The following is a 23,669-nucleotide window of genomic DNA, read 5'->3' on the forward strand; positions in this document are numbered from 1 at the left end:
TTAATTTAAATGAATATAAAGGAATGCAAGTAAGGGGATTTAAATGATTATATTTCCTCGAAGAACTTGCGTGTAGTGACAATGTAAAGCGCGATCCAGAAAATTCTAAATATGCATACAAAATAACCGGTTTCGTCATTGCTTGTCAAGACGAGCGAAAGAATAAAGATCAAGATACAGTGTAATGTACAAGAATAAGAATATGTCAGAGCGAAGAATAAATATGAATCCCACCCACAATAAACCAATTCACAATGTTGATACAAAGAACAGATAACAAATTTGTGAGTCTTACATTTTATTTTTGACATTTAATATTCTGTATATCTAATTTAAATCTAAAGTTAAATAATCGCATAATTAACAGTCGTGTTATTTATAACAGAATTTTAATATTAAATAACTAATAATTTTATTTTCTATTCAATTTAAAGGATATACGCAATATTATATTAATTACAATATTATATTCTTATATGTACGAAAGAGTAATTAGATGAAAATGTAATTTTATATTTTCTGAAAACGATTTCCAAGAGTTTTACGTTTACAATGTAATATCATAAATATGTAATTAGATAATTTAATTTTTAAATTCTTGTTTTTACATTAATTTTTATATCGTATCTCGATCCTATCTCTTTTATCTTTGCGAATTAATTCGGCGAAAGAAATGTCGAGATACCTGTGTGCTTCCGGCGAATTCGGCAAGCTTCGTGCCTTCCTGCTGTTGCCACCGCTGCTGCTTCCGCTGTTTCCCATAATATTCTACGATTATTTCCTCTTTGTTTCTATATTTTCTCACAGATAATTCTTCTCAAATTGATGAAAGCAATCCTTGTAAATGCACTTTATATTACATCATCACATATTAACTTATTTGTCTTTTTATTTTAATTGTCGTGTGTTTATTTTAATTATTCATTAAAATAATTTTTATTTTATCAAATGTATTACAAATTAATCGTATAAATATATTAATTATACATTTCAGAAAAAGATAATCCTCTTCAAAGTTATGAATTACAATATTAATCAAGTTAGCTTGACAAATTTGATCTTCTCTTTCTCGAAATTTTTATTATTTCCGTTATAATAAGAGCTCGTAAAATGAAGAAATAAGATAAGAATTCTTCAAGTTGAGCCTTTCAATATCGTTTCGTTGATTCTCGTTGTCGATCAAATGGCAGAATTTATTGTTTAAAAGTTTAAACCGATCAGCGTTTTCTATCCGCCAGATCCCGGATTCTATTTTATCTTGTATTCTTATCCGTCTTGTCTACTAATCTTATTCACGCTTCGGGTTAAGATCGCTCTTTTCAATCTTTCGAGCGAAGGCGAGATCAATCTAAATGAGAAATATGGAATGCTCAATATGGAAACAAAGGAAACCTCTTGATCTCACAACATTTGATGTGATTGATAACTTTCAATATTTATTTCAGTATATGTATCTGTTGAATTTCACTTTTAAAATAAACAATCATGTTTAAATAACCAGTTATTGATAATAAAATATTATTTTTTACACATCATTCCAAAATGGTTGCAGCCACGTGATAGCTTCTCAACTTTGTTGTTTAGTTCTATCCTTTTCACAATAATTATCGTTCTATTTCTAATAATATAATAACATATTTTTACTTCTTTCACTAACAATGCAATAATATTTTGCTGCTTTATATAATCTTATAATTATACAATACTTGCTTCTTTTACCTCGCGTAAAAATATCGATCTGTTTGTTCACTGAAAGACAAAAGTTTTATCAAAAGTTTCAAATTCAGCACATTACTCGGATTTTCCGGAAATCGTCTGAGAAATCAAAAACACTCTATGTGTTTGTTTCTCTTTTTCCTCCTTGAAGCGTTGAATAATTCATTCTCAAAATTCATGTATATTTCATCAATTTTGTTCATCTTCAATTCCTCGAATCCTGGTTATTTCGACCTTTTCTCAGCAATTCATCGATTGATATATGTATATACTTTCCTTAACGTTATTAGAAAAATATTTTCACATTGCAATCTTCTCATGAGCTGCAATTGCAACAAGTGGCTCTTCAAGATTGCACTGGCAAAAAATAATAAGGATTTTTTCGAAAATCCTGCAACTTGATGATAGCGTTCTAACCGACACTTTTATCATAAATTGAATCGGTTTACTCAACTTGATCATGAGACAAAATCACTTTAGATCTTTGATCAATATTCTTGTAAAATGCAAAAAGTATTTTCAAGAAGCTTTTGACGTCTCGACTACAGTAGATTATTTAATAAAATTTATTTTACAGATTTTATAGAATAAAATTTATATTAATTACTCTTCCATTAATACTCACTTCAATTTATCATAATCACATTATATTCTCACTTTATATATATTTCACATGGCAATTAAATTAAGTCTCAAATTTAATTATGATTTAGCAATCACTAGTTTATTATGTTAAAAAATTAAATATAAAAATTACTTATTTTAATTTATTTTATAATTATGCATATTAAATCATACGTCAGGATACTCTTAAATTAAGTTTAGATTAATCCTTTTTAATTATGTCTCAAATAAATAGCAACAATTTAAATCGAATCTTTTTTTTGCGCAGATTAATCTTAAATCCTCGAACGATCTTCTCACGCGTTCAAACATAATCCATAAACGTATATATCATTAACTTCCATTTCTTCTCTTTTTATAATATCACTTCCATGAGCGCGATCACTATGGATTCTTCGCGGAACCCGAAGATTAACATTTTATTGTGCTCCGCGCATGATCGATGCGACCCATCGATCATTCTACTTTACACTCTCGAAACGAAATAGAGTGAAAAAAATGACGAGAGAAAACGCGCGAAGAAAAATCCGAGAAACCATTTGGCTTTTGAGAGCGTCATCGACTTGAGTGACGACGACGCTTCATGGCGACCACGGGCGACCACTACACTCTGTCGCGATGGTCATGATGGTGTGGCCATGGTGTATAGGCATCGTTGATGGTCCGTTTCGAACTGAACCGCCGAGAGGCCCGGCAAGAGAAGAGAGAGCCATTCCCGTTCCCATAGCACGTGGTGCTTTTCTCTTTCTCTCTCTTTCTCCCTCCCTCCCTCCCTCCTTCTCTCTTTCTCTCTCTCTCTTTCTCTCTGCTATCTCCCCCTTTTCGCTTTGGTCCTTCATCCCACCCCTCGTTCTCCTCCTGTACCGTTGCTGCTATCTCTGTTGCTCTTATGTTCACCTTCCAGCCCTTTTCGGTTCACACTGGCTTCCCCATGCAGATATACGTTGTTTCTCTTCGTCTCTCTCTCTCTCTCTCTCTCTCTCTCTCTCTCTCTCTCTCTCTCTCTCTCTCTCTCTCTCTCTCTCTCTCTTATCATTCTGCAGCGCATTTTATCTCGTCAGTCTGTCTTTCTTATCGTTTAGCGCTGGACCTGGAATCTCTCTCTGCCATACACTCCAATGCTGTTGTGCTTCCTTGACTATAGCACCTTCTCGCACCCCTCCTATATCGCGCCTTTTCTCTCTCTCTTTCTCTCTCATTCTATTCCTCTCTCTTTCCTTTGAATACACCCTCGCAAGATCTGTCCTTGTTCCTCGTCCATTCCAACCAGTCGCTTTCTCTTTTCCTCGCAATCTCATCTCATCTCACTCGATCTCTTCCTCGCTCGTTTTAGCTCTCGCAGCCTCTCTAAAGCCCATTCTCTTCGACCCCTCTTCTGTTCAACCGTATACGCAGCTAACCAATGACAGACCCAGTCTTCCCCGGGAGCCGGCCAATGCCAGCGGCACGCTCGACGGATTTTTAAACTATTTTTATGTTAATACCCCGATGTGCACGTGCACGTGCACGTATGACCGTGTGTCACGAGCATATTGTGCATACACTCTAACGAGAAGTGCGTAGGTATGTGTATGAGAAATTTTTTCGTCACCCCCTCGTCTGTCTTTACCTTCGTTCATTCTCACCATTTTTGCTCGATGTTTCTAAATTGAAATTCGAGTACTGAATTGACCATCTCCCTTCCTCTCCCTCTCTCTTTCTCTAATCTCAATATGTATTTTAGAACGTATTAAATTATATACACAGTAAAAAATAAAATGTTAATTTTAACATTTTTCGCATGTCCCAGAAAGTCCACTCTAAATTTTAAGTTAAAATAATTCATTTATTGTGTGTTTCTTATTGACAAATTAGAAATGTTAAGTAATTGACACAAAACTTTATATTTATTTTTGTTATTGTGACTTTAAGTGTAATGTAAAAATAACATACAAATTAATTAAAAGCTACAAAAGAATAGTTACAATAATTTGTAAGAAATGTTGATGGAATATTTTAAAGTTCATGATTACTCGAAAATTTAGTTTAACTTTTCTCAGAATGTTATTCTATATAAATTGATTCTTGAAACATGTTGATTAAAAATGATTGTTAATGATGTATTAAAAGCACTCAAAATAATATTCTATTTCTAAGAGACATACACAAAGTGTTGAGTTATAAAGTTGACATAAATCTAACACATGAAAATGTTATAAAAATAATACCATATCGACTGAATGTTAATTTTACATTAAAGTAATAATCAAAACGTGGTAAAACAAGAAAATTTGAATGAACGCACAACTTTTTACCATGTATAAAATACACATATTTAGGAGCAAAATTTAAAATAATTATTAACCCTTATTCCTTACTGATGGATCATTTTTGTCGATTTCTCGAAAACAAATAATCATAAAATAATATATTTAAGTACATTATTTTTCAAATTTATTATTTTAATCTTTATTTAGAATGTTCAAAGAAGGTATATACATTTTTTCAGATTTTTTAAAACACTTTTACATATTAATAAATTTATCGAAAACACGTTGACCCATCTGTACAGTTAGAAGGTGCCAAAAATAACAATACGCAGTAAAGGGTTAATTTTGATTTCGGGAGAAAACTTTGAATAGTTTCTCAACCGATAAGCGATATGGCAAAGAAGGAAAGATTAAAAGAAAAAAATCTTTGACAAAATAAACGTCGGCATTCATTACCAACCGACAAACCAATTATACTATAGTAAATTTATTAAAAAATTTGAAAATGTACATGTAATGGAAAAATGATGATAAAATTCTCTGACAAAATATATAACTCACATTCGTTAAAGTGTTTTCGTTTCGGAACAAGTTCCGGACACTGTCTCTATAATGCGTTTCGAGACTCCGAATATACGCTTCGCGGTCTCGAGAGTGGTCCGTAACACGCCTACGCGAGGGACTAGGTATACACTCGGGCATAATGGAGCATTGTTAATATGTTAATGTACGCGCGCGCGGTCCGTTCGAGGGCCCCGTCCTCGCGTTTCTCCCGCTCGAGGAATCGTTACGCGCTCCATTAGATCCAAGCTCCGAATATCCCTTTTGCCTGAAAGAGATTTCTCTCAGTTTCTTTCGTTTCTGTTTTTTAGATTCTAATCATAAATCTCTCGGTAAATTTTTTCATTCAAACGCAAACATTTTGTCTTTGTTATTTCTAGAATAAAGTCTACAGTTGCTATTTATTTTCTATATTAATTGTCATTTTAAAATTGCTCATTAGGGAAAAATTCTAAATAAAATATTTTCTTCATTCTATTCTTAATCCTTTCTTTAATAATAATTTTACAATGAAAAATAATTTTATTAAATAACAATTTTTGTTTAATGAGAAAATTATAAATTAAAAGTTGTATATAAAAGATTGTTTCTGAAATAATTAGTTTTCAATTCGGATAAATTTCAAAGGATTTTCACAGGAATACAAAAATGTAACATCTTTGATATAGACAACTCTGTGTTACTCAAATCATTACAGTTTAGGATGCATCCAGGCAACTGCATTTTAAAAATATCAACCTTGACAGTTGAGATGCTCATTATCCTTGCGGCATCCTTATGTATCGTAATTAATAAAAATGTAGAGTCAGTCACTTTTGACGTAGCTTTAAAAGTTTTTTATTATCCTTGAATTTCGTGTATTTTCTTTAATTGCTACGCAAAGTTAATTTTAATTAATTTTTTACTTAAATTAATTTTATATTTGAAATTTTTTATACAATTTCTTATTTATTCAAAATCTTGAATTTATTTTTATTCATTTAATTTAATCAAATTTATCATCTAATTTTTATTTTTTTAAATAGTTTCTCATTCATTTAATTTAATTAAATTCATTTAATATTATTTTCAAATATTATTTTTACTGAAAATTAATTTATGTTCTAAAAAATTTTTCAAAGATGTAACAAATATATGGTTTTCTTTCTCCTCCTCTCTTTCTCTCTCTCGTAATTTCTTTTTTTCTCTTTTCGATTCTATAATCAACCGCGAAGTAATTAAAATATTTGAATTTGCTTCGTTCTCGATTATAAAACACATTTTCTACATGCCAAAATACTGGTGTAATTATATACGTATTTTATTCAACGTCAATAATGAAAGCAGACGAGAAAAAAGAGGAATGAGAGAGATATACTAGTAGTTGATTAACGCAGACGTTAATGAACGCCACTGCTAGCCGACAGGACATCAGTATCGATTCGACTACACGACAGAAAACAAGGCTCTCGACATGGATCTCGAGTTAAAATTCACACTAAATGCGTAAAACTCGTAATAAATTATATAAAAAAGTAATTATTATAAATTATAAGAAATTAAAAAAAAATTTTTAAACAAATTAAATTTCTGATAAAAAAATGAAACATATATAAAAAAGAAAAAAAAATTTAATTAGAAAAAATTATTATAACAAAAAATTAATAAATTTTACTTGAAAAAATATAGGGTTATGTACTTTTAATTGTTCCTTCGAATTGCAAATATTACAAGCTAATAAAAAGTTATAGAAAACTTTAATAAACAAATAAATAGATAAATCTTTCAATATCGAGGCATCAAAAATGATTTAAAAATATATTTGATGGTATTTGAATTATATATTACTTTATCAGTAAATCCCCCCCCCCCCTCTCTCTCTCTATCTACTTAAAATATAATTTTAACTTAATATAGCATTCTGATTTTAATGTTAAATACATTATTCTATTTACATTAATGCATTAATAATTATCCAATTAAAATACGCAATTAAAATAATTAAAATGCAATAAATAATTAAGATATGAAAGACACAAATACTCGAAAAATTTAAAATTAAATTTTTAGATTAAAGTAAAATTTAAAAGAAACATCTTTTTAAAATAAAATTTTAAAAATATCCGTTAATATCTACATATCTGATAAATATAAAACCATTAATCCATTGTCGCTTATCAAACTGTGAATGTGTCGATACTAACGATAAAAAATTCCTGTGCGAGTCAGCAAAATCTATTTTAAGATTTCGTGGATTTTAATACTTGCCGAGTCGAACATTATTTGATGGCGCATCATAATCTAATTTAATTGATCTTATATAGACTCATAACAATTTCATTGGTGGAAGCTTCCAAATGACCAGTTTCAAACTAGTGAATAAAATTTAATTTATATTTACGCGAATCGTGTTTGAAGTTCTTTCTCGTCGTTTTGCATCATTAAAAAATCTCTCCTCATTTATAAGATGTCCTCATCGGTTCTTAAAAGTTAATCGGCTATATAAAAGATCAGCCGAGCTACGTATATTTTACGATTCAACGTATATCTTTTATTTTATAGAATAGTAAATGATAAATACTGAATAATGTTGATAAATATGCTGAACAAATGATGCTTATAATTAAGTAGATGATAAATAAACTTGGGAATTTCAGTTTTATATTGTTGTGTTTCATTACAGTCAATATCGTGATTGTTGATAAAAAGTTATTAATATAATTTATCAAAATATGATAGACGAGTACCAACAACTACTATGAAGGATCTTTAAATATCAGCTACAAGTAACTCATGAATTCATGGATCGCCATTTTACCGACGTTGGATTGTACAGGAAGCCATCATGTTTGGTTTCCAATGAAGTAATGTCTGAAGTAATATCTACAGGGGTTATCCACTATCGATATAGCAAAAAGAGTGTTAAATATAAAAATTTTTAAAAAGTTATAACAAAATTAATCCGACAATGAGATCAAGAATACATGTGTACTACTATCGCTAGACTACAAAGCTAAAAATCCAAAAATGTAAATTCCAAATAACAAAATTAAAAGAGAAATAAGAAATTTATAATTTTTAAATTTCACAAAATTTGTACAATCTCTCTCTCTCTCTCTCTCTATATATATATATATATATATATATATATATATATTTTATATATATATATATATATATATTTGTATTTTTATATTTCTAAAAGTAGCCAGCACATAAAGTCACACAAAAAAATTCACAATGTTATAGTTTGTCGTCTTGACATTTTTGCACACATACACACTTATGTATATTTATATTATACTTATATAAAAAGTTAAAGATCTAATACTCTAAAACATTAATGGATCAAACGTCTCAGAATCGTAGATTGTATTTACGATTTAAGATTCTTCAAAATTACGATTTTTTTTTCAATATATATTTGAATATCTATTTCTTATAATCAATTATTAAATAATCTACTTACTTGGGCATGTCCTGTAGCTGCTTGGCTCGTTGCTTGTAGCGCGACAGAGCGAAGAGTAAAGCCAAGACTGGCCACAGAGTTGATCCTGCCGCCAATTCGCCCGGGTTGACGGATCCCACGTCCGCTCCCAGAGCCCGCAATGCTCCCACACACAAGCTCACGTTTTCAACCTGCAACACACATATGCGAAATTTTCTTATTGATCAATTTAAAAAAACACGATTTTTCAATAGTCACTTTTTTTCAATAGCTATTTCTATAATTTTTATTTTTAATAATTTAATTTTCTAAATCAAAATTTAAAATTTTTAAATAACAAATACAAAAAATTAATTTCTTCTTTCTCTCTCTCTCTCTCTCTCTCTCTCTCTCTCTCTCCTAATATATACACATATATATATATATATATATATATATATATATATATATATATATATATATATGTGTGTATATAATTTTAAAATAATACAGCTATATATATAAACTTAGAATTAATAATATACTGAAAAGTAAAGTTTAAAACAATTATTTCCCTTATATTTAATCAGCACAGAATCAAAATTAATTTTAGTTAATTTCTAAGTCTTAAATTGTCACATTTTTTAGTTTATCTATAAAATAATACATCTTATATTTTTTTGTCAAGATCAGTGAAGGGAGAAACTCCTGATTATTTTTCTATTAATTCACGAAATCGATATAATTAATTAATTAATATTCAAAATCAGTTATATTTAACCATTAAAGAGACACATTTTTTCTGATATTTAAAAAGAATCAGTTTTACGATCAGGGCTCGAACAGATATTCTCTTGTTGTAGAATGTTATAGAAGAAGAGGTCAGGCGGAAGGATACAGGAAGAATGTGTTCATGAAAGGTGTATACAACAGACTAATGTTGGTTTTCCACATACTGTATCACGATACACACATAACGCGAAAGCGAAACGTGACCAGCGCGACCACGTCTACCTTGTACACGCGTGCTCACCGACTTCTCTCGTTTCCATTGTTCTCGACCCCAGCTTTTGCCTAGAAAACGAACCGCGTCGAGGTACGACAGGGTGGCACATGAGAAAGCCGATGATTCACCCGAACACGAGAGCATAGATATTAAGGTGTATTCTATAGGTGTATCTAGCTGAAAATGTAGCGTAAAAGAACTAGAAAGAGTCAACGAGAAAAAATAAAGATCTACCGGGCACCTAATTTGTATCTAATTTTTACACAAGTTAAAAGGTAATTCCTTTTTAAAAAGAATTTTTCATGACATTTTATGAAAAGTAAACAATAAGTAAAAAAATATAATTTTGTATTCAAAAAAGTAAAAATATTGGATAAAAAATAATTAACATCAAAAATAACTTAATATAAAATACAATAAAATTTTAATAAATATTGATGAATAAAATTATATCAAGTAAATTATAAATTATAACAAGCAAATAATATTTTGTTATTGATTTATATCATTTGCATTCTCAAGTTTTTCTTCTTTTGACAACTTAATCGGAATGTCACGTCAGAAACTGATCATGTAGGATTTTATTTTCTTTTTTTTTTCAATATCGAACACAACGCTACGAGTGCATTATCGAAACATAAATTTTTATCACGATTCACTTCTCTCCATTAGCTTGAAAAAGGATATCTTCAGAAGAAGCTGCTATGTGGCAAGCCGCAAAAGGCGGCACTCGCGGTTTCAAGTTATCTTGATGCGAGATGACAGCCATAAATGGCACGATGGTGCTTTTTAATATACATTCCGTTGTCTTCTTGAACCGTCATCGATAAAGAATCGCGTACATGGATCATACTTTATGATAATCTCGCACATTTCTTTAACTAGCTTTAGTAAATTTTGTTTGCTTCCTAACGTTATTAATTTTTATTCTAATGACACGATTTTTATTCTAATTAGATGACTCAAGCCTTATACGTAAATGGTAATAACTATAAAAAAAATATATTTATAATTGACAGTCAGAAATTAAATTAATTAAATTATATTGAATTTATATTTAATTTAATTAATTTAATTATACTACTGCCTACTTGGCCTATAATTCTCGAGAGCAACTTTTAATTAAGTTTTTTAATAACTTTATTATATAATATAATTAGAAAATAAACTTTGATTTTTTATTTCTATTATATCGATTATTTCAAATAAAAAATTAAAATTTATTTATTAAAATTTGTACGCTTTTAAATACTAAAATTTTTAATAAATGCCTTAAAGAGAATATAATTTTTTAGTAAATAAAACAAGTTTATTCTAAATTAAGAATTAATCCCGATTATATTTCGTTATTCATGAACTGCAAGTATCCGCAAATACAATTTCCCTCGAAATACTCTAACCCATGAGCCTGCGGTCCCAGAATGAGAAGAAGGAGTGAAGAAAGCGAGGAATGAAAGGTGAAAAAGAGAGACAGAGACAAGGGGGAGAGGAGAGAGAGAGAGAGAGAGAGAGAAAGAGAGATCCAGAGACGGCGAGAGATGTCCTCTTATGGTAACGTCTTCGCTTCTGCGATTCTCGAAGAAGAAAACAAAACGACAAAAAAAATGTCATCATTGGAAGACAACTTTTCTTTTTTCTTTATATATCTTCTCTCTCTTTAGTATCATGAGATTGAACGACAAAATAATACATTATATTGTATTTGCCTTATCTTTGCTTTGAGAAAAAAATGCGATATACGACATATTCAAAATTTGACGTTAATTTATTAAAAAATCTGACTAGATCTTGTCATAATTTTTACATTAAATTTTTAGTTTCTTCATTGCCTCTTTATAAAATTTTCTTCCTATATTAATAAATTAATCGTAAAAAAAGCTAACAGTGAAATTATATTAATATTCAATGATTGACAGAAACACGTGTTGTCTACAAACAGTTGGATGAAAACTGCAAGAAAATACATGCATGTAATAAATTTTCTAGAAACGCCGCGATCTCAAAGTAATAACGGACAACATAAATGGAACGATGGGTTATGGACTTTTTTCACCTAATGTCTAAACAGTTATCGCGTTTATCTGCTACGTATAGATAAGCTGTTCTTGTAATATGTATATCGATATCTTATATCAATTATGTCAGAGATTCCGGAAGATAACAAAAGTATAGAAACATGTAAAATCATTTGCCATACGTTTTAAATATTTTCTAACTTAATTAAATAAAAAATAAAAGACAGTAAGTAGCAATAATACACGTAAGTACTTCTAAATTTCCTCTTTATAAATTTCTTCTTCTGTATAAATATAATTGTATCACAATTGATTTAATTAATCAAGAAAAAGAACAGCACAAGTTGATAATCAACAATATCTGTAAATATAGTAGAAACGTTATACAACATATAGCGCATATATTATTGGTACACTTAATTTAATTAATTAAAAGACAAGAGTTTGTTAAAAGACCAGCGCAATAATTATTAATTACAATATCTTTTTAAATAATGCTAAAAAATGCCTTACTAAATAAGAATAACTTAATATAATTAGAATAAAGATTTTTTAAGTTCGTTTGCTAATTAAAAATGATTGATTGCACAAAAAGAAGAAATTTTTTTGGAAGCTGTTTTTGCACGGTCTAGTGTTCGATAGAGGAAAAAGATGAAAGGAATTCTTACATAACAAGCCTAAACTGATTTTCTAAGACACCTCTGAGAGAGAAGACGCACAATGTCCGCAAGGGATCCCGGAAATGGAAGCAGCAGGTGGACAGACCGACGCTCGTTAAGATCTGCAATTAGCGTGATCCCTCAGCTTCAAAACGGCTTCGAAACGAATTCGGTCTCTGGTCAGCGGATCCAATTGACTCTACTAGCCAATTGAACATACCAATGCCGAAATTACATCAGTGCGCGAGCTTAAAATTGCAAAAATATACTTATATATCTTTTAAGCCGTCGGGTTATTTAGCTATCAAAAAATATTCATAGTATATTTATGAAAATAAAATGTAAATATTAAGATTCTTTATAAGCTTCAAACAATTTTTAAATTGTTAGGCTTTAAAATTTAAACAGATGAATGATGAGATATTTTTAATTTCCTATCCAAACATTGAAGTATGAGTATTTAGAGAGAAGAAAAAAGAATTTAATAAAAAGAAAATTTATAAAAACTTTAATAATAATTAGAAAGCAATTAAAAATTTGAAATTTCGAAAATGTTCAAAAAAACTTTAACAAGACTTAGAATTAACTATTTTTAATAAAATACATAAATGCAAATTTAAATTAATTAATTCGCAATACGTCAACTCGTGTGTATATATTTATATATTTCCTTGTTGATTCAATTAAATAAAGTTGGATATAAATCGTGCTTGTAACTTTATGTTCATGTTAATTGTATACGACATTACGGGGGGGAATATAATTAACGACGCACTGTCACGAAACGCCTACATACATTTTCGAAAAGTCAGGTCGGCAACCTTTTTGTCTAAAGTGAGAAAAGAAAAATTGCGCAGAACAAAAGCGTACCGAATCAATTTTGTCATTAGTATAGATTACCGTTTGCTTCGCGGTCTTTAATTAAATCCATTGAGAATGTACATCAATTTAGTCCGTGTTATAATTCGAATTTTTTGTGAAGAAAAATTATTCGCCCGACTCACGCTTTTATCAAAATCATTTAACAATAAATGATGCAGCAGCGAATAAAAGACAATTCTTAGCAAACTAAAACAGTATTAAAATTATGAATAACGCTAAAAATAATAAAGCAATAATTGGTAAAATTATAGAAATTTTTTTTATTCATGTGTAACTTTCATGTAAAAAAATTTGAGTCTATGTATTAAAAAACGTTGGATTATGTGAAAAAAATACACATTTAGACATCTAAATATCTAGGCTCCTAAGCAAATTTATTATGCCAAAATTAAAAACTATGGAATATATTTTGCTCTGAAAATTTGAAGATTGGAAAATCTTGAATTATAAAAACTTATTTAAAAAAGGACTTATAAGATATCAAAATTGGAAGAGCCTTAGCTTCTTCAGCTTAAAGGTGTGAAAAGGACAATCTCGTTGAAATTTTGAGTCACCCGGTGTAATACGATAGGATCCAAACAAGCCAACTTAATGGTTATAACGACCGACAGAATTCGCGGAATGTATAACGGGAGCATAATCTGGCGAAAAATGAACGGTTTACGAACGGTTTCGAAAATGGACGATCTTGTAATGATTGTCCATAAATTCTTGGCGCGTACATTAATTCGGGCAAGTTCATCCTGACCTAAAAATGTAATTCTCTGGAGAGAAATATGAAACAAAAAGTCAAAAAATTCTGATTATAAGTCATAAATTTAAAGATTAAATTCAAGCGATTTTATTGCATTAAATATATCTTACATTAATCTTCTTACGCGATAAGAATTTAATTTAATCTTTATTTTTTCTTTAATTTTGCATTTTAGATGTACGAGATTCTTTTCTCGAATGATGAAATCCGTAACTTGCAAAGTATTGTTCTAATCTAAGATTCTAAGATCTCAAGGTTCGCGAATTCCATGAAATTCCGATCTGATGATATTTAAATCTGATTCTCTTTTCCGACTTTTTTTCAAGATAGGAATTTTGACACTTCCGGATTCCTAAATGTTTAGTACATTCTTAAATCTTCGAGACTTAATGTCACAATAAAACATCAAAATTCTGAGAAACTTAGCACCTGACGAGAGTCTAATAATTTTTATCGTAGTAATCTTTTCTTAATGCGTCGCGGCAAAAAAAGAAAAAAAAAAGAAAGAAAGACATGATCCGTGCAATAATTGCTCCGAGGTTCAACGAGCCTTCTGGAACGGGTCGCATTACCGTATCGAACTCTCTCGTGCGCGCACGCGTGTGCTCTCGAATCGAAGTTTACCTTGAGTCTCATTTCGAGTCGGCGCGGCTCGTATAAACGGACAACGGATTTGCGGCAAAAATTGGCACGCCGATGAAAATGGCACCGCACTGGCGCACAGCGCAGATAATAAGCAACGATGGCGATCGCAGAAACTGCAATTCGCCGTATCAAGGCTCCGCAAGTCGCGGATTGCAACGTGTGCACACACGTGTCATTCAGCTTGGTTAACCCTCGATTTCTAGCGAACTAATAATGCACTCGGTGACGAGGCCAAGTATCTGTTTCGTGCCGCAAACACACGTACATACACAAAGAAATGTGTATCATTTCATTTCATTATATATTATATCTCTTTCTCTCGTTATAAATTATTACATTAAAAAATGACAGGGAGAAAGAAATTTCCACATTACTTATATAATATAAAATTTAATTCTCACCTCTCTCTGTCTTCATTTTAATTCCTAAAATTAGTTTAATTTATTTGTAATTTAAAAAAAATAATTTATTCATTAAAATTATACTTTTATATGCAATATTGTATGCAATGTTCATGTGCAATATATTATGTTATATTTTCATATGCAAATTGTACAATACTCGACATTAGCAAATTACGAATGAAGGTTCGCCAACACATCTCATACACCTGCTTTTTCATTTTTGATACCGTTAAGAAGCTATTCGTAGCATCTTATCTCGGCCTCTTGTAGCAATTTAATCGTACGTGCGTTGAAATTCGCAAGAGTGCGGATGACTCGATCTTTCAGCGAAAAACCAATTTCTCTGAATTTCTGTGATTCGTCAGAACTTGTTAAAACCGATGATATAGAGTTCTAACAATCCTTTAGTCTAGAAAAGGCAAGACCTCCTAAAAATAAAAGAACGGAAAAAGAGAATGGATGTTGACCACGAAGATTTTTAAGACTTAAAATATACATTTTATTCTTGCAGAATAATCATACACTAATTTAATTCATACATTTAATCGCGAAAAAGAATTTTAACGCTAATTTATGAAGTTGTAATTTAATTGATTTACGTATTTTAATGTATTTTAAATTATTCATCTTTTTTTTAATAAATTGATTATTTACTTTATAATTGATAAGAGTCTATTCTATACATACAAGTTATTTGTTATTTTTCAAAATGTATCGTTAATTGGCATGAAACCAATTAAACCGCACGATTCTCGACAAAGCTCTTTCACAATGATCTAATACAATTGCAATTGCCGAGAAATTCGCATACGCGAAATGCCGCGGGTTAACGATTACGTTATTGTAGATGCGCTTGCAACGTATGTGCAACGTATCGGCTGAATAACTTTCGAACGGCTAAGTATTTCGTAATCAAAATCGAAATTGAAATACAAAATTTACGCCTTGTTGCCAAAATGCGGCAATACTATAATTCATTTATGGCGATACATCAATCGCGATTGCACGTCTATCGTACAGTGCAGTTTGTTTGATGCATATTGAGAACGGAATAATAATGCATTACGAGGTAATGCTTGTCAGCACTGTTTGACGTGCGTGGAATGCTTGTGTGGAATAAAATGTACGAGGTCAAATACTTGAAATAGTTATAAAAGAGATAAGAAATGTCTGATGTGTTGATTTGACTTTAGGTATATACTTTCTGACGTGACACAATTTATTCTTCTCTCTCTCTCTCTCTCTCTCCCTCTTTAATCTCCTTTCTTCCTTCCCTGCCTCTCAGTCTCGCTATACTATATGTATATATATATATATATATATATATATATATATATATATATATATATATATATATATATTTTTTTTTACATCTAATATTTTTAATATTAATAAAATTCTTTTCCTTGTAATTAAAATACATTATTATTTTATTCGTTTTTGCATTGTTAGACAGAGAAAGAAAGCCAAAATTTAAATTATTGTCGTCATTGTAATTATATTAATTGATAATAAAAGATATTCTTTTCCTTGTAATAAAAACACATTATTATGTTATTCGTTTTTGCATTGTCAGACAGAGAAAGAAAGGCAAAATTTAAATTATTATCGTCATTGTAATTATATTAATTGATAATAAAAGATAGTTTCACTGTGTGTGTGCGCACGCGCGCAATGTGTTAATAATATAATGCTGGTTAGAAACTAAAAATAATGTATAAATATAAATAGATTTTTTTAAACAGCATACAAAGGAAACAACAAAATTACATCAGCCCAATTATTATTGCAATTATATTGGTAATATCACATAATTATACCATGTGAATGCCGATGTTGGAAACGCAACCCAACGATAATAATTGTCTATTTTCCCACCTGAAGGTCGCATCATAATAAGACTTTGCAATTTTCCGCGACGGCGGAAGTCGGCAGCGATTTACACGAAAGATCCCAAAGGACGCAGGTATACGACCGCATGAAGAAAGAATATCTAAGCGCATACGACATGCACAGTAGCAGTGCATAGCGGGAACGATGTTACGATTGGTCGGCGAGTACCTTGCCACTTATGCAATTTGCTTTACGCTCGTTTTTAAGAGGCAATTTGACATTGCGGCCGATCTCTCGCGGCCGTTTATTAACGTTGCTCGATCCCGAACAGGCTCGACTCATAAATGGCGATAATAATTTAATAAAACGCGCCCGCGGGTCGCACCAAGTCGTCGTTTAATCCTTATTCGCTCACACGGTTTATTTATCGCTTTTTTTGCAATGCAGCATTCTCCCCTCCTCTATCTAATTAATTATTCCCCTAGATATAATTTAATTATAAAAATTTGACAAATAACATATATTACATATGTATATAGACATGCTAAACGTGAAGAAAAAGTCAGAGAATTTCATAATGAATATAACAATCCAAATATATAAGTTTATATACCTTGTTGATTTAATTGGTATAAATAAAAGTTTGATTTGATTAAAATTGCAGTTTTGTGGCAACACTATTTCTACATAATTCCATTAAATGCGAATAAAAGTATGTAATAAAAGTACATTTTTAATTTTTTAAATTTTGTTATTTTTTTCTATGTATATTAATATAATTATAATCGTATTACATTCATATAATTAATTACATATCTTTCAATTAAGAAATTTCGTTAATGATTTCGGCTATATTTCAATAGATTTTTAGATCTCGAGTAAAATTTTCGTCAAAAATGCATTTGCACAAACTGGAAAAGAGCTTGCTCGACAAACGCAATGAATGTAACCATTTGGAGTGTGTCGAGGATCAGACTTAGTTAAGAAGAATTTATTATGGCATGTTGTTGTCGCCGATTAACGACCGCTTTATTAACTGTGTGCATGAGTATCATTGCTACTTTGACTGACAACTCAGACCATTGTTCGCCGCGATCAAATCGACCTTTTATGATTTTGATAGTCTGCTATTTCGACTTCTCATTTAGATTCAAATAAACGAATCTCGAAATTGAATTAAAACTTGACTAGAAAACTGTATTTATATTTACAAGAAACTATAATTATATATATACACATATATACGGGTGTTTTTACCGTGAATATAATAATATTTATATTTATTCTGTATAACCTTCTGTATAAACTTATAGAGAAAATAGATATTATACATACGTATATTGTAAGCAGAGATTGTTCCGTCAAACGTTTGTTATAAATTAAACAAAAAAAATGAAAGTGTCATGAATAAATAATATAAAACCTTACAACAGTTTAAACGAATCTTTTGAGAAATTAGAGATAAAATTTTCTCAAAAACCAAAATGAATGATTATGGATTTACTTCAAAGCATCTCTTTATATCATTAGAACTATAGACATTTCAACGCTGATAAGTCTTTATAGACTAAAGTGTGACCTCGAAGCATATCATATGTATATCATATATATAAATAACTGTAAAATAACAAAAATCATTCATAATAGCTTTGCATATATAATTTTTTTCCGTAAAATTATCTCTTTATTCTCCAAGTTTAATTAAAAAATATAATATTAATAAAATAATTTCATCAAGGTGTAGAAAAATTTAATTTATGAATTATTATATTATTAATAATTATAAAATTGTATATATATAAAACAATATTTTAGATTAATATTATAATATTTAAATAATTATGTTTTAAATAGTAAACTATCATTTTTTGAATTGTGTGTGTGTGTGTGTGTGTGTGTGTGTGTGTGTGTGTGTGTGTGTGTGTGTGTGTGTGTGTGTGTGTGTGTGTGTGACAACTAATCTTTATATTATTAAATTTAAATTTCATAAAGTATTTTAAAAAGAAAGAATATTTTAAAATATTTTATTTCATAGAAAATTTTTAATGGAATTTCTTTGCTTATTTAATAAATTAAATTCCAAATCCAATTCCAAAAAGACATATGCTTTAAAATAATATACTTCATCTAAAATAATCTCTTACAATTAGTCAATCCACCGAATATTAATATGCAGATTGCAGCGGTAACTATATTTGTATATTGAGTACTTTAATTATTATTTATTCGCAAAGATTATTCGCGGAGATAAACATAAACGTGCATTATGGTCAAGTCATAATCGATAATTTTTTTACTCATAAAGAATGAAGCTAAGAGAGAGAAAAGAAAAAAGAAAGAACAAGGAGATTATAAGAGGTAAAACGCGTCGAGAATCTCCTTCTCGTGCCAGCACGTGCTAGTCGAACATTTACGAAACATTAACTGAGAAAAGATAAAAGACACGTGTTTTTATGACGTATCTGGGTAATACCCATATCCTGAATTTGTTTTTGTTTATGTTTCACACGCAAATTAGTTTTTTAAAAAGAATATTACGAATGAGAGATTTATTCTTTAATTCAAAATTGATTTTTCTTAGGCAAGATTTAATAAAAATCACATTAATATTTCTCGGATGTATATATACATATATATATATATATATATATATATATATATATATATATATATATATATATTTGTTTTAATGCTGACAGTATAACAATGTGTATTTTTGAATCATTTATAATGCAAAAATAAAATAAGAAAAATTTAAATGATAAATAATAACATTAATAATCAACATTCTTTTAATCGAAAATGTTACCTTGAAAATGTTACTATAAAACAATAATTCCAGTTTTTTCAATCAAAACACAATAACAAAATATAAATAACACAACGATTATCCTGTTAATTAGCATCGCGTTTCCGGCATTTCACTTTGCAATAAAACTAATTGATTTCGACACATTTCGCGTTTTCTGAACGAGAATCGATGCAGCATCCGTACTGCCGGACCACTCGTGAGACACTAAGCGATGAAAGATAGAGAGAACATACACGGATACACGAGGTCGAGGTAAGCCACACCGCAATTGGCCAAACAGAGACCACGTTAGCAGGCTGCGGAGAAGGCCAAAAGAAAAAGGAAGGAACAATCGGCAAGTAGTGGGAGCACTTTCCAAGTGTGGGAGCCTAGAGAACTCAGGTATCCACGTGGTTAGCGGATCGCGAGTGGGGTCAGTTCGTATCGCATCGCTATGCAACTATCAATGTGTGTCATTAATTCAACATTTTATAACTAAATCTATTTCACAAAAAACATAATATATGATGCTCAAACAATATTGTCAATGTGTATGTTAATTTTTAATATAAGTTGACACATCCTCATTGATTAGATGACAAAAAATTAAGAGAACCAAATATCTAAAATGTAAAGATTCGAAAATTTCAAGGTTTCAAGGACAGGATAGTAAGAGATTCTGGAATATCAAAAGTTGAAGTTCTTCAAATTCTAAATGCCGAAAAATCTCAATGTTTTATTAATCGAACAACTAAAGCTTCAAAAATTTAATGTAATTTGGAGTACTTAAAAATTACTCCAAAAAGGATTAATGGCATCATATATGTCAGCCTCGCTATTGCAATTTATATTCAATATTCTTCGCACACATACACACTCACACAAATTAATTGTTTCCAGAGCAATCCAAAGCTATTTCAGTAAAAAACGCTAAAATTTCAAGTATTCAAAGATTAAAGAATTCGTGCCTTTAGAAGATTTAATTATCTAAAAAGTAAAGTTAAATTAAAATTATTCCAAGAAAAAATATTTAAAAAAGATTTAAGCTTATTTTTCATAACATCTTCCAATCCGAGACATCAGGTTTTTAAATTTTTTATCAGAGGAAAAAAGCATTAGTTACGTTTGATTGTCATCCAATTTATTAAGCATATTGTGTGTATTTAGAAAGTTACTATATTGACAAAATTTCTGAAAGAAGCGAGACTTTTTTTCCACAGTAGGCTCATTCACAAAGACACCACGAATCGAATTGTTAAATCTTTCACGAATACGCCAGTACGTCAGTCGACAATGTAACAATTTATCGGCTTCCACGGAAACTTCATTAACTTTTGAAAACGAACCGTTAGTGTGCTGACAAACGACCGGAAGTATCGATGCAATGTACTCCCTCCAGAATGCGTTGAATTATTTTAAAAAACTTCTCGTTACGTAAAACATTTTGCTTTATAAAGTATGTATTAAAATACTGAACAAAAATTACTGACAAAAAGTTATATATAAAAAATTTATTAATCAAAATTGAGACATTTAAAAAAACTTTTGAAAAAAAAAAGCAAACTTAAATATTTGTAATTAAAAAATGAATAATTTAATAAGTAAATAATCACAATATTATATAATATGGCTTAAAATTTATTAATTATTTATAATAAATAATTATTTGTGTGCAATTTATTTAATAATTTTATATATTTATATTATTTAAAAGATAAAAAGAGAGTGAGAGCACCAATCTTTAATTCACATATAATAGCAGATACATTACTAGTAATTAAGAAAAGTACACATTGTGTAGATGTATTGTCCGCCTTTATTTCTTTGGCATTTTGTCTGATGTATTAATTTACAATAAATATGAAGGCATATTTTTAAACACAATAATTAACGAATATTTATTAATCCAGTGATCTGATCGATCGATGATTTTTACGCAAGAAAATCTTATATGACAAAATCGAATTATTAATTGATCAAGTACTTAATATTTGTGATTAATCCGGAGATAGAAAAATCGTATTTATACCGAGAAGAAAAAAATCTACTATAGAACGGTAAAATCTTTCAATTTAAACTGAATTCCATAAAAAAAGTGTAAATCTGTATAATGATATAATAAATTTATAAATTAGCTCAAATAAATATTAATATTAATTGTAAAGGTAAATTAATTTTAAATTAATTAAAAGAAACATTTAATTAAATAAAAAAAACATTAGACTTGTAAAAAAAATATATATATATTTATAAATTCTATGTTATAAATTCTTATTAATTATACTTTATTTTTCCGAGATGATAGAAATGCAATTTTTAGAGACACCCGATATATACGACAGGCTTTTTAGTCTCTCAAAGAGGAAATGCGGCCTAGAACGTTTCTTTCTTTTTTTTTTTTTTTTTCACAAAAGCGATCTTACCGGGAAACCGCGCCTACGTATTTCCTCCTTTTCTTTCGGTCTTCCTCTTTCAACTCATGCAGCGTACAAATGTGTACTAACTCGTATCTAGGACACCTGCGGCATTTCCATCGTGTTTAACACCCAGGACACCCATCTCCCCTAACACCTACTCACGCTTTTCTAATCTAAACAATCGGATAATTGATTTTTAAGCGCTTGTTCATCGAGTTGCGTTTATGCGGTCTTTCGCTTTATAGTATTACCTCGCTTACAAATAAATTACGTCACACGTTCTAAATTTGAAATTCATGTATAAATTTTATAATTCAAAAGTATTTTAATGTATTATTCAATACATGCGCTGTAAAATAAAATATATTTCACGATTATCGTCGCCGATTCATTAAAGAGACCGACTTGCAATGCTTGACTAATATATGCGAAATGACTCATCTTCGCTATCTCTCTCGAAAGTGGATTCTCCGCGATATAGAAATAGATCGCATTGGCCCAACGTCGGCCAAAATCGCAATGCCAGTTCTGGTTTAAGTTCGAGTACCGACTTTTTAATCAACAACGTCAACAACCGAAGGATAGCGCAGAGATGAGAACTTAATTATGTGGGAAAAAAATTTATGTGAACCAAAAAAACGGGCAAATTTTTCGATGAAAAGAATTAACGCTTTCGATTCACGATAGTAATTAAATCAGACGCGACTAATCCAAAAAATATTGAAGAAGTCTATACTATCAATAATTTAGAAATCTAAATGTATCTTTTAAAAGAATCTAGACTTTTTTGTTATATTTAATAAGATTTTAAACTTTTTTTTAAATTTTGTAAAAAATTTAAATTCTTTCCCTTCTTCAGTTTTTTTAAATATATTTTTGAATTTTTCTCTCAATGAATAAAGACTGACAAGTGAAAGGATTGATATGGCTGGTTGATAATAAGAGAATGGACCGCATCTCTATGCATAATGGCGACTTATGCAACCATTGAACGCTTCCGGTTTGTTTAGCGAAGCACGGAGAACGCACATTTCGTTCCGTACGCTATTGTGTGTGTCACACAAGTGTGTACGAATTATAAATCAACAATAAGTTGTAAGTCGCGTGCTAGTTGTAAGCGCAGGTCAGAAAGGAAAACATGTGATTCTAACCAATTACAGGTTGTTTCACGAATCACTAAAAAAATACCAAGAAATAGATGAAAATTAATATTTATGATAATAACATATACAATATACATTGAATAATATTTTAATCACACTTGAGCAAAAAAAATAGAAAATTAAATTTTGCTCTAAATTACATAAGTCAATTGTTAACTAACTAATAAAGTGTCCAATAAAAAATCTTTTTTAATGTTAAAAAATATTTAGAGTCTCGATTAATCGCTTAATAATATAAATTCATTTTTTCGCTTCGATAGATTGTCCTCGCTTATCACTATGAATCACCGTGTACATATGGCGCGTATGCTTGGCTTGCTTTTAATTATAGACCGGAGCCCTTCTCCTTTCCTTAGCGTCCACCCTCAACACTGCGAAATTGGAAAAGCGACTTCTCTCTATGAACCAACTACCTACCTAGTCTCGTTTTTGCTACTTACTCAATTGAGGGTAAGAACAAAACTCGAGAAAACAGTTTGAGAAACTTTATATTGTCTATGTTCTCAAAGTGTCAACATGAAGTTAACTTTAGAGCAATATGAAG

The 23,669-nt window shown here is 29.8% G+C and overlaps 1 protein-coding gene across 7 annotated transcripts in view; it reads right to left on the reverse strand.

Moving 5' to 3' along the window:
• The window catches only part of Sick (sickie), a 183,905-nt gene that overhangs the window by 92,462 nt on the left and 67,774 nt on the right, over positions 1-23,669 (reverse strand). For 6 of the 7 annotated variants that reach the window (XM_072891062.1, XM_072891063.1, XM_072891059.1 and 3 more), the window contains one exon: positions 8,599-8,768. In XM_072891062.1, the coding sequence (XP_072747163.1) occupies positions 8,599-8,768 (170 nt within the window). Of the gene's footprint in view, positions 1-8,598; positions 8,769-19,563; positions 19,846-23,669 lie in introns of those variants that run through there. The other variant, XM_072891064.1, reaches the window with a different exon arrangement.

This window comes from Anoplolepis gracilipes, chromosome 4 (genome assembly GCF_047496725.1).
Source record: "Anoplolepis gracilipes chromosome 4, ASM4749672v1, whole genome shotgun sequence".
NCBI lineage: Eukaryota > Metazoa > Arthropoda > Insecta > Hymenoptera > Formicidae > Anoplolepis > Anoplolepis gracilipes.